Here is a 16,909-nt window from a genome sequence, read left to right as displayed (position 1 = left end):
TTACCAGTAAGGTTGTAGCAATTTGTTACAGCAGCCACAGGACACTAGTACACTGAGGGAAAGTGTGTATTAAAAGAGTAATCCTTAAACCATACAAACTTAGAAGTAAAAGGGTAACCCTATATTATAAATAGAATACATCAATGAGACACAACATACAATGATATAGTAAGCCCATTTTTACAAATGAAACTTTAAAGCAAATTTCTCTATAAGATTTTACATGTAACACTAATAGATATCATTTGAGTGAGATAAGGCGACTTTATAAGCAGAAGTTTTACCTAATCTCTAAATATTCAGGTACAATACTAAAGTGCAGTAAGCAAGAGACAGGAAAATGAATTAATCTTCCAAATCAGACTAAAAAGTGACAGAAATTAAAAACAATTATAAATGCCTGCAAAAAACCCACAAATAAAAGTGGCTTCTGAAACTATACATCACTAAGTATAAAGGATCCCACTATATGATCTGCTTGAATGGGCAAAACTGACATAAGGGAAGAGAGTGACGTGGGGAATTATAAATTGCTCAGGCCATAATATTTGGAAGAGGTCTTTTGGAAAAAAGAAAGCAACAACTTGGTCATTCTGGGACTTAAAAAAATAATCAAATACTGTAACCTGTCTAACTTCAATATTATCACCTAAAAATGGAATAGTGTCTACCTATCTCATAGTGTTAACAGCCCTCTCACAGATTATTGTGAGGACGAAATGAGATTACACACAGTGATGGCCCATGGTTTAGATCATAGTTTATCTCCACAAACTGGCTGACTGGGAACTAACTCTACTTGCTTTCTGAATTCCTTACTCTAGGGAACAGTTATTCGATTTTTTTAAAGAATAGAAAAGCATTTTTAAAACATTGGAGCCTCTTCTTCATTTTCATTCTGTTCATTTCTGGGGGTCTCAGCACTTACCACATCACTAGCACTGGAGAATTCATTATTAACCAGACTTTCGAGAGCCATCCACCGAACTGGTCTGTTTTCATTGTCCCCCAGACAATGATAGTCCATGGGGAACAAGTCTCTGGAGAGGGCATTGTCTGTGATCTTAACTTGAAGTGTGTCATCAATGCTGAAAAGTAAAGACAGTGAACATCAAATGCAATCAGAGTACTTAAAAATATGGACCACAGTCACTCAAATACAACACAATTCCCACTGTGACTCCAGGAGAGAACCCCAAATCCAGGGGGCAATAAACACCAAACAACAGTGACGAGCTCATAGCACCTACACACAGTTCCTAGCAGCCAGGTCTTTGTGGATGACTTCCCTTCTGGCCAGGTAGCTCATCCCACAGGCAATCTGAATAGCCATGTGTACCAGGTCTTGCTGAGAAATTGCCTGTGGTAACAGAAAACGACAATGTTTGCAGGCAGCACAAAAATGATGAGGGCAGTTGCTTGTTTTATTCCACAATCCTACTCCATCCCCAAACACTTCTTTACACCTACACACTGAGTTTTAAAAAGCTACTTCTTGACCAAGAATATGTTCCCATAGCTCCCTGTATTTATGTCTGCCGTAGTCTTTATCATCCTGCAATATGTAATTTACCATTTACTTCACTGTCTCTCTCATCTGTTAGGTCTGTCTCCCCAGCAACCAGCACAGACAGTAGCTGCTCAATAAGTTATCTGTTCAGTGAATGAATTGTCAAGGTCATATTTAATAATGCTTATTATTATTTTACAATAGGTTTTTAGTAGGAGGCAATCCCCTGGGGACAACTTTCAAACTAATGCAGGTCTACAGCTCTCTCTAGTGACGGCCTCCTCCAGAGCCAGGGTGCCTGTACTGTAGGCTGAGCAATGAAATCCCTCTCCAGGTGGTGCTGACAGGTCACAGCCTCCAACCACTTGCTGGAAAGCCTAGCTTTAATCTGTCAATTTACCGAGCATCTCATAGCTATAAAGCCAAATATTCAATGCAGCTTTTGAATCTACTTTCTCCTGGCTACTCTAATAAGAACATTATTACAAATCCTAAAACCAAATTAATGAGGCTACAAGGTACAGAAGGGAGCGAAACACCCACCAGACTTCACTACCACTACCTTCATAATGTGTCTGGAATCCAACAAATGCCTCACAGCTATGTGCATGAGTAGTAAAGAGAAAGAAACTCTTAGATGACTGATATCTTGCAAGCAAGCATATTAAAAATATCCCCAATTATCCCCCACAACCTATACTTCCAGTCATCACCAGCTTTTTAGGGGGGTAGGGGGGTGTGGGCGGGGATGTGTACAGTATGGACCAAGTGGCTCTGTAAAGTCGATTTCCATTCCTAGAAGGGAGATTCAGCACCAGAGCCCGCAAAGAGTTATCAGAAAAATGACTGAGACGGTGTTACAGAAGGTTTGAGGTGATTATGAATAAACACACAACGGTTATACAGGGAAAAACTTCAGCATCAGCGGAGTGTAAGCCTCAAGACAGGAATCACAAACCATCTTCTTCTAAGTCAACAGGTTATACATATCTTCTGGTTCATTCTGAGTTTTGTTTTGCAGGCCTTCAGACAGTTTATATACAAAAATGTTAACATCTACTTTTAAAAATATTAGAAGCTACCAGTAAATAACTGGTGCTCAGGCAAAGTTTTCTCACCTGCGGATTATTGGCCTCCACTAATTTGCACTGCCGTAAAAACAATTTAAGATTCCCCCAATTCATGTAAGGCAGTATCACCATGGGTTTTTCTCCTTCTTCTATACACACATGGGTAATGGGAAGAAGATTTCTGTAAAATAATAAGAAATCAGGAGAAAGACAAGTGAAACGTCAGGGGTTTATTTTTAATTATAAGTAACAAAATAAAAATAACCTAAAACAACAAGAAAATCTCAAACATACTTAAAAACATGATTATCATTAAAAATGTAAAATTTTAAATGACTGTAATGTTTCCTACAAATGCACTTTCTTGATAGGGAAAAATTATAAACTCAAAAGATGTTTCCTGTGGATTAGAGTCTCTTAAAACACACTCTAGCCACACTAAATCTTTAAAGGGTAATCCCCCTAAAAAATGACTTGAGCATGAGCATATTATGGTAACATTTGGTTCATCATCAGGCTTAAGAAAAAAGCCCCACACAGTCTGCAGAGCAGTACGATAACCAAGAGTCTGAAACTGCCACAAGAAGCCAAGAAGTCTTCAGCACATCACATGAGATTTAGAATCTGATTTCTAAATCCTAAATTTACCACTCATTGTCTGTGTGAACACCTCTCTTGGCCTTAGTTTCCATAGCTCTAACACGAGGATGCCACCAACCACACAATGTTGCTATGATATACAAATAAAGCCACGCACGTAGGAAAAGATCTTGTTTTAAAATTTCCATGGCACACATAAATACTTTCATCCTATTGTCTAATGACACCTCTTCCACTGGTACCTGGAAATAACTATTCCTTTTCCCCAAGATTACGTAACTTTTTACATAATTACCTCATTTCCCCGACTAGGCTGAAAATTCCTAGATGGAAAAAACTAAAGTGAACTCTTTTTTTTTCTTTTTTACACCCAGTGCTTTGTATTCTGTGCCACAGAAATAAGCATTTAATAAATATTTGATAAATAACACCAAATAACAGCCTTAACAACATTCCTACTTCTTAACTTAGTAAATTCTGCCTCTAAGCATATTAATAAGGAAATATTATTAAACATAAGAAAGTTACATGGACAAGGATAGTTAATGCAGTATTACTAGTAAAAAGTTGCAAACAAGTTGAATGTCCAAATATAAGGAAGTATACTGAAATAATAGGATAGCATAAAACAACTGAACAGTCACAAAGAGGTGTTAAGAGAATACGAGTGAAAGCTTATTTTTACAGGAAAGCAAGACACAAAATTCAGTTATGTTTGCAGGACATTTACAAATACGGAGAAAAAGGAACAAAACTCTGCACAGAAATATGCCAAGAGTTGTTTGTCTTTGAGTTGTGGGACTTTAGATCATGTCTACCTTCCTTTTCTGTATTTCCTAAATTGTCTCAATTAACTATGTATCTCTTTTAAAACCACAGTCTCACAATTCTGGCCTAACAATGCACAAGTGAACGCCGTGGGCCCCCCCTCATGCTGTGCAGGAATTACTAACAGGGAAAGAAAGCACTGACCCTGAGGACCCAGGAAAATGAAGACTCAGAGACCAGTGAACCTGCATGAGGCCTCTCTGTAGGGCCTCTGCTTACATTACAGCCTGAGAGCGGCAGTGATGCTTAGTCTCTCTTTACAGGTGATGAAACCCATGCAGGGAGAGAGGGGTAAGGTAATCTGCCAAGGACAAACAGCAAGCACACGGAGAAAAAAATTCAAATCTTCATCTGATTCCAATCCCTGTGTTTTCCCCTGGATCACTGCACAGTCCCTCCCAGCGGAGCAAGGCGGAGTACAGGGGAGAGGACAGAGCCTCTTCTCACACCAGGACCCATGCATACTACGGTGACGACAGCAGGAGGGGGCGGGAGGCGGAACTGGAGGAAGTTGGTCAAAAAGGTACAAACTTCCAGTTACATAAGATAAATAACTCCTAGGGATGACTATACCTAACACTGCTGTCCGAGATGCAGGAACACTGCTAAGAGAGTAAATCCCAAGAGCTCTCATCACAAGGAGAATTTTTTTTTTCTTTTCTTCTTTCTTTCCTTTGTATTGTATCTATATCAGAAGATGGATGTTAACTGAACCTCCTGTGGTAATTATTTCACAATATGTGTAAATCAAATCATCATGGTGTACGCTTTAAACGTATACAGTGATGTACGTCAATTCTCTCAATAAAACTGAAAAAAAAAAAAAGACTACAGCAGGTTTGCACTCAGGTTTAGCTGAGCATGCCATGGTTTTGGGGTAATAAGAAGAGCCACCCATCAAAATTATTTCTCTGTTCCTTTCCTCATGACTGAAATTTACTGAGCAGAGCTTTTTAAAGACATTTGCTCCAAGCCCAGTCATTTTGCTGGAAAAGATCAAATCCTTTATTCTTTCATCAGAGGATTAAAAGCCCTCGGGAGAGGTGACAAGCTGCATGAAAACATTTCAAAGTGTGCATGGCTGCTCTTCATTCTGCCCATTTTGCTAAGGAAAGGAAGGTAAAGAGGAAGGCCTGAGATCTGTAAGAGTGGACGAGCAAGGGCAGAGGCAGGTGCTGCAGAGAACAAGGCAGAGGAAAAGGCAGGCTCTGTGGGGAGCTGAGGCAAGAATGCGTCCAGTCCTCGGTCTGGCCGAGCGCCTCTGCAGAGTGGAGCCGCAAGGCATTCAGCAAAGTGCCTGCCATCAGGCACTGCTGCATGGTATGTAGGAACATTGTTTAGACAGTAAATCCCAAGAATTCTCATCCCAAGGAGAATTTTTTTTTTCTTCTTTTCTTCTTTCCCCCTTTGATAACCATAGTTGTCTGTGAGTCTGTTTTTGGCTTGTAAATATAATTTGTATCTTTTTTTTCTTAGATTCCACATACAAGTGATATCATATGGTATTTTTCTTTCCCTTTCTGACTTACTTCACTTAGAATGACGATCTCCAGGTCTACCCATGTTGTTGCAAATGGTATTTCATTCTTTTTTATGGCTGAGTGATATTCCATTGTGTATATATACCACAACTTCTTTATCCATTCATCTGTCAATGGACATTTAGGTTGTTTCCATGTCTTGGATATTGTAATTAGTGCTACTGTGAACATTGGGACATTGTGTCTTTTTGAATTAGTTTTCTCTGGATATATGCCCAGGAGGGGGATTGCTGGATTATATGGTAAATCTATTTTTAGTTTTTTAAGGAACCTCAATACTGTCCTCCATAGTTGCTGCACCATTTTACATTTCCACCAACAGTGTAAGAGGGTTCCCTTTTCTCCAAACCCTCACCAGCACTTATCATTTATGGACTTTTTAATGATGATCATTCTGACTGGTGTGAGATGATACCTCCTCGCAGTTTTGATTTGCATTTCTCTAATTAATCAGCAATGTCGAGCATCTTTTCATGTGCCTGTTGGCCATCTGGATGTCTTCTTTGAAGAGATGACTAGGTCTTCTGCCCATTTTTTGACTGCATTCTTTTTTTTTTTTTCATATTAAGCTATATCAGCTGTTTGCATATTTTGGAAATTAGTCCCTCATTGGTCTCATTTGCAAATATTTTCTGCCATTCTGTAGGTTGTCTTTTTGTTTTGTCGATGGCATCCCTTGCTGTGCAAAAAGCTTTTAAGTTTAACTAGGTCCCATTTATTTATTTTTGCTTTTATTTCCATTACTCTAGGAGCTGCTTTGAAAAAACTATTGCTGAAATTTACGTCAAAGACTGTTCTGCCTATGTTTTCCTCCAGGAGTTTCATAGTATCAGGTCTTACATTTAGGTCTTTAATCCATTTTGAGTTTATTTTTGTATGTGGTGTTAGAGAATGTTCTCATTTCATTCTTTTACAGGTAGCTGTCCAGTTTCCCAACACCACTTATTGAAGAGACTGTCTTTTCTCCATTTATACTCTTGCTTCCTTTGTTATAGATTAATTGACCACAAGTGGGTGAGTTTATTTCTGGACTTTCTATCCTGTTCCACTGATCTATGTGTCTGTTTTTGTGCCAGAACATATTGTTTTGATTACTGTAGCTCTGTAGTATAGTCTGAAGTAAACGAATGTGATTCCTACAGCTCCTTTCTTCTTTCTCAAGATTGGTTTGGCTATTTGGGGTCTTTTGTGTTTCCACACAAATTTAAAAATTTTCTGTTCCAGTTATGTGAAAAATGTCATTGACAATTTAATAGGTATTGTACTGAATCTATGCATTGCCTTGGGTAGTATGGCCATTTTAACAATATTGAGTGGAAAATAACAATATTAAACCACACAATTTTAACCCTTCAAAAGGACATCTTCAACCCCTCAATACTGTGTGTTCAACTTTTTTAAAGGCCTCTGGCTTTTTTATTTTCAGTGCAACTAAAAAGATTATCTGCATACAACAACAACAACAACAACAACAACAACATCATCATCATCATAATAAAAACTCAATCCAACAATGGGCAGAAGACCTAAATAAGCAATTCTCCAATGAAGACATACAAATGGCCAATAGGGACATGAAAAAATGTTCAATATCACTAATTACAAGAGAAATGCAAATCAAAACTACAATGAAGTATCACCTCACAGAATGACCATTGGAATGACCATCATTCAAAAGTCCACAAATGATAAATGCTGGAGAGGGTGTGGAGGAAAGGGAACCCTCCTACACTGCTAGTAGGAATGTAATTTGGTGCAGCTATTATGGAAAGCAGTATGGAGAGTTCTCAAAAAACTAAAAATAGACTTACCATATGATCCAGCAATCCCCTTTCTGGGCATGTATCCAGAGGGAACTTCAATTTGAAATGATACATGCACCCCAATGTTCATATCAGCACTGTTTACAATAGCCAAGACATGGAAACAACCTAAATGTCCACTGACAGATGACTGGATAAAGAAGTTGTGGTATATATACACAATGGAATACTACTCAGCCATAAAAAATAATGAAATAATGCCATTTGCAGCAACATGGATGGATATGGAGATGGTCATTCTAAGTAAAGTAAGCCAGAAAGAGAAAATACCATATGATATCACTTATATGTGGAATCTAAAAAAAAGACAAATGAACTTATTTATAAAACAGAAACAGACTCACAGACATAGAAAACAAACTTATGGTTACTGGGGTGTGGAGGGAGGGAAGAGGGTGGGAAAACATAAATTAGGAGTTTGAGATTTGCAGATACTAATTACTATATATAAAATAGATAAACAAGTTTATACTGTACAACTCAGGGAACTATATCCAATATCTTATAGTAACCTATAGTGAAAAAGAATATGAAAATGAATATATGTATGTATATGTATGACTGAAACACTATGCTGTATACTAGAAATTGACACAATACTATAAACTGACTATACTTCAATAAAAAAAGTATATCTGTTCATTACTTTAATCAATGTCCCAAGTATATGGTAAACCTACGCAGACATCAGCTTCAGAATTTGAAACCAGAAAAACTTTTTTCTCCCCCAAGAAACATGTAAGTTTCTTTCCCTTCTAATAATGAGATTTATCAAATTTTAATGTTTCCTTCAGCTTTGCTTGCCCAGAAATTAAGAGTTGTTTTATGCTCAACCACAGTAAGAATAACTCCTTACTGCTGGCTTGTTTCCTTTTCTACCATCACAATGCCAGAAAATTGTTTTCATTTTCATTACCATTTTATTGATCTTACTATAGCTGCCTTCTTTTTAGGTTCACAGATTCTTTTGAACATGAACCAAAGCATAAATAAAATTCAAAGATAAAACAGTGTAGTCATCTTATCTTTTGGTAGAACTCAAGTAACTGCTCAAAGTACACGGAAACTACAATGCATGATGCCTTTTGCACACATCACTTTCTTTTTTTTTCCAGAAGTCCATTAATATCCTCCAATGAGAATGGACACCATTCCATATTTAAAACATATGTGACCAAAGTTTCAGTAGGCATACAAATTAAGTTGACTCTATACAATAGTTTAAAAAAACTCAAACAAATCTTGCCCCAACACTGACCCTGCTGCACATTGTGATACTATATTTAAGCCCTTTTTGGCTTAGAAGATAGAATTTTTTTTGTTATAGTTCTGTGAAGAGGTTGTTATTAACCTTTTTTAAAAAAGTTCTTCATATAGAACTATAAGTATTTTTTTAAAACTCATACTACGAACTAATGAGGAGAGATTGGCTAACTAAAACATGGTCCATCTGTTCAATGTACTGCTATGTAGTCTTTTTAAATGTGGACATGAATTTACTTACATGAAGAGATAGATACATTGTTTAGCTGTATCAAGAAGCATGTTAAGCTTGTTAAGGATAATGGCATTGTGATTATATAGGAAAATATCCTCAATTTCTTGGAAAATGCATGCTAGAAATGCATCGAAAATGCTGAAATGTCCAATTTACTCACAAATAAAATATCTATCTATCTATCTACTTATATCTACCCAAATAGATGACAGATACATATATACACATGCACAGCAAAAACAGCCAAAATGTTAATTATTAATGAATTTAGGAGATGGGCTTATTGGTGTTTATTATTCTTGTCTTTGGTACTCTATATGCTCAAAATTTCTTAACAAACATTTTTAGCATATGTATATCATTATACTATTTTTGAAGGGAAATATGCACATAAATATGTATAAACTCTTTCTTGAAAGCTCAGCTATAATCATCCAGATGTGGGCTTATACCCTTCTTTACACTTTACTATGTTTTTTATTTTTTGTGCAATGAGTATGTATTTCACTTTTATATTCAGGAAAAAAATTAAGCTATTCTAAAAACATTTGCAATTCAGAACACATCAGAACATTCTTAAAAATGTAGCATACAGTGTTTACTATGCTTAACATTTAAATGCTGGGTGGTTTCTCCTCTTACCTGTGATGAAGACCTCGTAGCTTACAACTTTCAGTGAGCATCATTGTCACCTGAATTTCAGAAGCTTGATCTGTGTAAAGAAAAAGACATCGTCATATATAGTATGATAATATTATATATAACATCAATATTTTCTGGTACTAGTAAGTAATTACATCAGACTATACAGTAAATTTTCATAAAAGTTACAGGCATATCTAAATAGGTCTAGGCTGAAATTCTATTGGAGGAGGTAGAGTCTCACTGACAAGGTCAACTTCAACAGAAGCCATTAAAGATAGATTTGACTATGTAAAAATTAGAAATTAAAAGGTTCCAGAAACAAAGTAGTGAAAGTAATAACAGACTGGGGAAACAGCTACAACATAATGTATGTAAAAGGCTAATTTCATTTTCCCCTCTTCTTTAAAGAACCCATACAATCAATAAGGAAAGAATGTGAAAAAGAGGCAAAGAATATAAACATAATAGTTAACTTGAAAAAAACAAACCACACAAATGACCAACAAAATTTCAAAATGACTTTCGGTCTCACTCCTAAGTAAAGAAATGCAAGTTACATCGGGAGAAGCCATTCTCCTCGTAAGACTGGAACAGACAAAAAAGCCCGCTACCTGCCAGTTTAAGCAAGAGTGTGAGGGAACAGGCTCATCAACAGCATGTTGGGTAGGTGGGGGAAGCAGCATCTAACAAAATTTTTAAGTGCACATACCCTTCACCATCATCAGTCCCACTGCTAAGAGTCTACTCACAGAAGCTCACCAATTGTACAGCTGTACAACTGTTCAACTGTAACAGCAAGAAACCCTAACAACCAAAGTGCCCAGCAACATAGAACTAGTTAAATTAGCACACAAGAATACTATGCAGCTATGTTTTTAAGAAGTTTTGTCTGTATGTACTGACAGAGGAAGATCTGCGAGATACATTAAATTTAAAAAGTAAGGTGCAAAACTGTGTGTGTGTGATCAGTCGTATTTCAAAAACAGATTTATTTGGAAAATTAGATATATTTGGTGCTTTTTTTTTTCTTACTCATGGAGAGTCATAAGAAATTGTTTATGGTGGTTACTTTTAGAGGTGGGAGAATTTACATTTTGTACCTTTCTGTCCTGTTTACACTTTCTAACTTAATATACAACTATAAAAAATGACCACAGGAGTTCTGACTGGAGATTGTGGTGCATTTTATTGTCTTCTTCTTCTTACCTCTCTGTGGTTAAAAACAAACAAACAAAAAGAATTAATATTACATTAGCAGAAGAAGATTTAATTTTCAGATAATACCCAAAATTAGTATGATTATTCCATTTTATTTTCAGCTTCTTAACTCATGCCTTTTGGTCCAAAGTAACAAAACAGAACTAAAATTGGCTTTTAGTTCAATGTTTTGAAATAAAACATGATAAATGCAATTTACCAATGTCTTTAGTCTGCACCTTCCAAAGAATTTGAAGCCATCAAATATCTGCACAAATCTACAAGGATTTCTTATCTTACAGGGATCACTAGCTTAATGGTACAGAGGATTTTCTTCACTGTTTGAAAAGAACATTTCCATTAAGTGAATAATATATTTTCATTATAAAACTGAAAATGAGTTTTAATTTTTTAAAAATGGTTTTTAGATTTCAAAAACAAAATTAAGAGTATATTGTTAATATTTTCAAAGAAACTAATAATAAATTTGTATGTCAACAGTAAAAAGATAGTAATAATTTATAAATCTTCTGATCAATGCAGTAGAAGAGAGAAAAAGATAAGACTGGCAAAGCCAAGACCCACATCCCAGCTCTATCTAGTAAAATGCTGAACCAACAGTAAAATCCAGACCACTAAACTCAGGCACCATGATCACACATTCTCTCCTTAAAAGTGGAGCTGTCAAAGCTAAGAAATCATAAATTTCACTTACTTCCAAGTCTAACTAACCCATGGAATCACTCCCTCTCCTACTACTTGCTCCTACTGTCCACTTTCCAGACAGCTCCACTTGGTTAAAACTTCTGTAGGAATGCAAAGTGAGTAGACAAAAGCAAAGAACTTGAAACACTTGCTACTGCTTTAGAAAAAGAATTTCATCCCAGTGTATGCTGGAATAAACTCTAGTTATTTAAAAACTGTTTAAAATTTAGGATCATTTAGTAAATGGTAGAATGTACCTTTTTACTCTTTCTGTAATCTGATTTTTAATAAAATTATGGCTATGACTCCTTAGGGGCTGGAAGGATGTTTTTAGAAATAAAAACTAGTAATAGTTGGAGGTCTGTACCCAGCTGGTAAGGGTTTACTTTCCTGTAAACTTGTACAGAGATCCAAGTAGAATAAAAGGTAACTTCAGGATGTGTCATTTTTGGAATAATTTTTCAAGTTCTTAACTTTGATAAACATGTTCTATTAAACAAGGGGCACTTGAGCTGGAAGACAGGCTAAGAAAACTTTGGAGAAAAAATAATTTTATATATTAAGTAAGAAAAATCATTTTCCTGGATTCCTTACCCAGTCTGGTCCTAATCTTTTAATTTTAAATACTGAAAGGTCTACCGTTAATATATATACATTTGAGAAGAATACTATATAATAATTAACATTCTAAAAGTTATAAGAAAGAGCAAAGTGATTTAAAAAACCCACTTATTTCTAAGCTGTAAAAAATTAGAAGCTATTAAAGAAAATAATAATGTAATATCAAAATCTCAAATTGATTCATTTTATGGAATTCAATTTCACAATATTCATTCTGTGAAAATCAGATTCCTAACTTCAATCTCTGGAAATTTATATTGGAATATTCATTAAATCTCTGTGAAAAAATACAAATTTTTTAAGAAGCCAAATGTCAATTTCCAGCTTATGTCCAAAGGCAAAGGTCATTCTTTTAAAAACTATTTTTTTTTTTGCATTTTAAGCTATGCTTCTAACTGTATAGCTTGTAACAAAGCTATACATTTGTCAACGAACTTCATCAGCTCTACATAGCTTCAATTTAAAAATAAAAATAACATTCCCAAAGAACAGATCTCATATACTCAATCATGTGGAGTTATTTAACAATTTTGAGGCAAAGAATGTGGTCAGCACACTTCCTCTGTGTTTCCTATGCAAACCATGACCATGTCCCGGCTAAGGACTCACTGTGCTTTCTCTTGTTTCCGTCTGGCTCTGAAAGAACATTATAATTACGGTGGTAAGACACAGAAACAAGCAAGTGGCTTACAATTCAAATGTATACGGAAAGAGAAATCTTATCTTGTGAAACAGTTCCAGTATCCACATTGTGTTTTCTTATCACTATTATTTCCTTTTTTCCTCCTCTTCCAATCCTAAATCAACCCAATTCTGAACAGAAACCTCTTCTGTTAATTCAAGATTCATTCAGAGAACAAATTAACAATAGCCTAGTTCTAAGTTATCCATAGAATATTTATCAACCCCAGAAGAAATACTAGAATGAAAGGGAAATGTTTCCTTAAAAAAAAAAAAAAAAAGAAAATATAACAAGAGGCAGCAGTTATTAAACTTAAGGTTCAAATTTTACATTTACAAAGAATAATATGGAAAATATCCTTCAAAACTAGTCAGAAAACTTAGTTTGACCAAACTTAAATATCAATCTTTAAAATAAGTGTTTTGAGGTTAGGAGAAGTGAGTGAATAAAATAAATACTGAACAATATTGTAAGTTAAACCATTTGTTTGGAAAAATAAAAAGTATGAATGTGTGTTTGTGTTTGCAGTATTCTTAAGCAAGAAGTTCTGCTAAATTAAAAGAAACAAAATTCCAAGGATTTTTTTTAGATTAGTATAACCCAACTTTTTAGAAGCACTAAACTTAAATTCTTCATACTTTCCAAGAATTCCTTGAAGTAAATTTAGAAACGTAAGTTCTTATAAAGTAACTTTGTAAACTTCATAAATGGTCACCTTGCTACTCATAATACTAAATCTAATTTTGCCCTCAATTTCTACACCTTAAATGCTAAATTTGTTTTTCCAAAATTAATATCCGGTTATCTCAACTTATATCAGACACTGTCAGACATTAAGCACTATTTAAATTACCAACCTTTCTTTCCTCTTAAAGTGAACAAAGAGACTTAGCAAAGAATTAAGATTTTACAAATATCAATTATAAATCATTAAAATTCTAACATCTAATATTTTAAAAGGTCTTGCTAATTTACCAGTATTAGGCAATAAGCCACATATAAAAAATATTCTAGTATATTGAGAATCTCTAACTGAAAAATTTATGTAAATCCATAAGTGAAAAATTAAGCATCACATTTCTCCAAAAGGATAGTATGTAAAAAGTATTTTGTTCATGAAAATATAAACATTAGAAAACAATCTAGTAACATCTACCAAAATTTTAAGTGTAAACACCTCCTGGGGCAGCAATTCCAACTACGACTATACTTGCAAAACTATACCAAGAAATACACACACACACAGGTAATTTCTGCAGATTACATATAACAACAAAAAAAGGAGGGAAGAGGGAGTGAGAGGAAGGTAAACAGCAGCTATTCATATATGGTGTGGTGGGTCTGGGGGGCATTTTTTCCTTTATAGTCCTCAGTACTGGGGGTGGGGGTGAGCTGAAACAAAGGAAAAACTACTAACAACATTTTTTAAGAAGGAAAAACCAAAGAATTTTAATCTTGGGGAGAACATATTAGACAAAGCAAAAATGAAATCACGTGAATGCAGTTTAACTAGAAGCCTGAGTACTGGGTGTATCTAGCAAATGTTTAATGTCTTAATTCATTAGCTTTTATTTTCTATACCTTAGTGAGAACCACACAAATCTCCTAAAAAGTTAGACTATATGAGCTAACTCAACATGGACTGATTTAAAGGTCTTGCACACACTGGGAATTCGAGACAGAATTTCACTGGCATAGCCACCTCAGACAGAAAAGTATTATGGGAGTAGCACGGGAAATAAAATCCTACCTTTAACTGTTTTTACAAATGTTTGTTTTTCTTTGTTTGGATCCTTTTCATCTACTAAAATCCCATGGAAGATACGCCCAAAAGTACCTAAAAGGGAAAATAATAATTATTGAGATCATATGATAACTTTCATAAAATAATAAGTAACTTTCTGGCACAACATAAATTAAACATAAAAAGGGCATATGTGATTAATAACATTACTCCAGCCTTAGAGTAAAAGGAACTCAAATCTTTGTTTTTTAATGTAAGAAGTTCTTTGTGACTATAAAATATCTTGACTTGTCTTTAGAAATACTATATTTAAATTAAGTATATGACAATTCTTTCTGAAATATCCTAAACAAACTAATGATACAGCCAGGGGCACTGGAGCTCAGTAATGGGTATCTATAGAGGCACTTCTCAGTTTTTAGGCTTAGCCTCAGAGCAATGACAAAGGAGAAAAATGGACTCTCCTCATACATTCAAATACACATCAAAAACTCTGTTTCCGTTAATTACTATTTGCCACTGAGGACAGTTCAAGCCCCTCCCTCAGCTGTCACTGACCTACAAACATCCCAACCAACAGATGAATTCATACTGACTCATATGCATCCAAAACATTCCAAATTGAATTATGGAAGGGGAGAAAAAGTAATTCTCTATTTAATAACTTGAAGAGTTCAATTAAGTATTTTATTATTAATTTCTGTCCTCTTCTTTCAGCATTCTCCCCAATCAATAACCTAAAACTCAAAAAAGAAACCAAGGAACAGCAAGTGAAGAAGGGAAAGGTACTAATATCTACCAAACACCTATCACGTGTTAGCTCATTTAAGGTGCATCATTTCATCTAATCTTCACAACCAGCCTAAGAGTAGAAAACACAGTCCTAATTTACAGAAGAGGACACTGGACATGGAAGACAGTTAAGTGATCTCTCCAAAGTCACACAAGTAATACATTATGGGACCAGAGTTGGAACTTGGGCATAACTCCAAAACCCATGCACGTTTCTTCTGCTAGAACCCTCCCCACTTTCCATCACAGAGATAATTACCTCGAATATTTCCAAGAGGCCTGCTAGGAGGTAAACATCTTTAGACAAGAACTAAACAGAAAATATACTTTAAAGATGACAAACACTAGTACATCAAGAACTGCACAAAAGCTGTATTAAGGCAAATTAAAGACCTAAAGAAAGGGGAAATAAAAATCAGTTTTATAGAGGGAATAAATTGTGCACTGCTTCTTATCCTTAGACACAAAATGAGATGAAATTCCTAAAATTTGACAAAAAATTTTAGAGTACTAATATTAAATCTTTCTTGAAAACCTGATTTTGAGATAATAAATACCTTCTTGGAGTACATCTTTTAGAGTTATCCTCTCCCTGGATATGGCTATGTCCTTCACCTTAGCTTTGGCCTCCGAAAGAGTGACGCTTCTCAGGTCGTTCTTCTCTATTCGCAAGGTAGGGTAACCTGAGGAGCCAACAAGGCCAAACCAAGAAATATAAATACCCTTATTATGGCACCAGGGTTAAGTAGCTCAGTTAGAACCTCAGGACTCAAGCCACAGGAATGGATGAATGTTACTGATCATAAGAGGAACAAGGCACACACACGAACAGGTAGAATTACTCATGAAGGCCATACTAAATTTTAAAGAAACACTTTTCCACCTACCCCAAAATCTTAAAATGCAGAATTAAAATAAGAAACACTATAAGTAATATTACATTACTACCACTTCAATTGCCTTTCAGCCAAATGAAACAAGTTTGACTCAGGCAATTTAATTTAATCCCTCGTATGGACTGTTTTCCTCCCCAACGATTTTCTAATACAGTCTTCTAACAAAAGAATTTTTCAAATAAAGAGGTGCTTGTAAAAATATCTTTTCTAACAAAATGTATAATTAGTTTAATCATTCTGGCATCCATACAGCCCAGTCATACCACTGTGAGATTCATGTTTGTCTTTCAGTTCCCTTAATTCCCCACTCAATATGATGATACCAAAATTTCTGGCCATAAATTAAAATTTTCATTATAAGAAAGGAGGTTAGAATAAAAGGAAGACCCAGTGTTACCAAGTAGAAATTGGAATGGTATCTCCATTGGAATGTTATCTGGGGGAAGAAAAATCCCTAAAAAATGAGTGGGCTTAGACAATGATCATCAATGGCTGCTAGAAGAATTACAGGAAAGGCTTTGGAAAACTTTACGATGGACGGATTAGCCTGACAAAATCTGACTCTACTGATCAGCAGTTTGACCACGATATGTCTAGGTGTGTGTGCATACGTGAGTATTTATGTATGTTTAATCCTGCCTGGAGTTCTCTGAGTTTCTTGCATCTGTGGTCTGTTGTATTTGGTTATTTTGGAAAATTCTTGGCCATTTTGTCTTCAAATACTTTTTCTGCTTCTTTTTCTTTTTTTTCTTTATAA

General features: G+C 35.1%; 1 protein-coding gene across 2 annotated transcripts in view; it reads right to left on the bottom strand.

Moving 5' to 3' along the window:
- The window catches only part of RYK (receptor like tyrosine kinase), a 95,486-nt gene that overhangs the window by 18,222 nt on the left and 60,355 nt on the right, over positions 1-16,909 (bottom strand). Inside the window, exons 8-13 of one of the 2 annotated variants that reach the window (XM_032488186.1) lie at positions 15,814-15,939; positions 14,471-14,557; positions 9,513-9,582; positions 2,629-2,761; positions 1,251-1,360; positions 929-1,088 (exon numbers count right to left, since the gene is read on the bottom strand). In XM_032488186.1, the coding sequence (XP_032344077.1) occupies positions 929-1,088; positions 1,251-1,360; positions 2,629-2,761; positions 9,513-9,582; positions 14,471-14,557; positions 15,814-15,939 (686 nt within the window). Of the gene's footprint in view, positions 1-928; positions 1,089-1,250; positions 1,361-2,628; positions 2,762-9,512; positions 9,583-14,470; positions 14,558-15,813; positions 15,949-16,909 lie in introns of both variants that reach the window. The other variant, XM_032488185.1, reaches the window with a different exon arrangement.

Source organism: Camelus ferus, chromosome 1 (assembly GCF_009834535.1).
Source record: "Camelus ferus isolate YT-003-E chromosome 1, BCGSAC_Cfer_1.0, whole genome shotgun sequence".
Classification (NCBI taxonomy): Eukaryota; Metazoa; Chordata; class Mammalia; order Artiodactyla; family Camelidae; genus Camelus; species Camelus ferus.
Note: the sequence above shows the minus strand (reverse complement) of the source record. Positions and strands in the feature narration are given on the sequence as shown.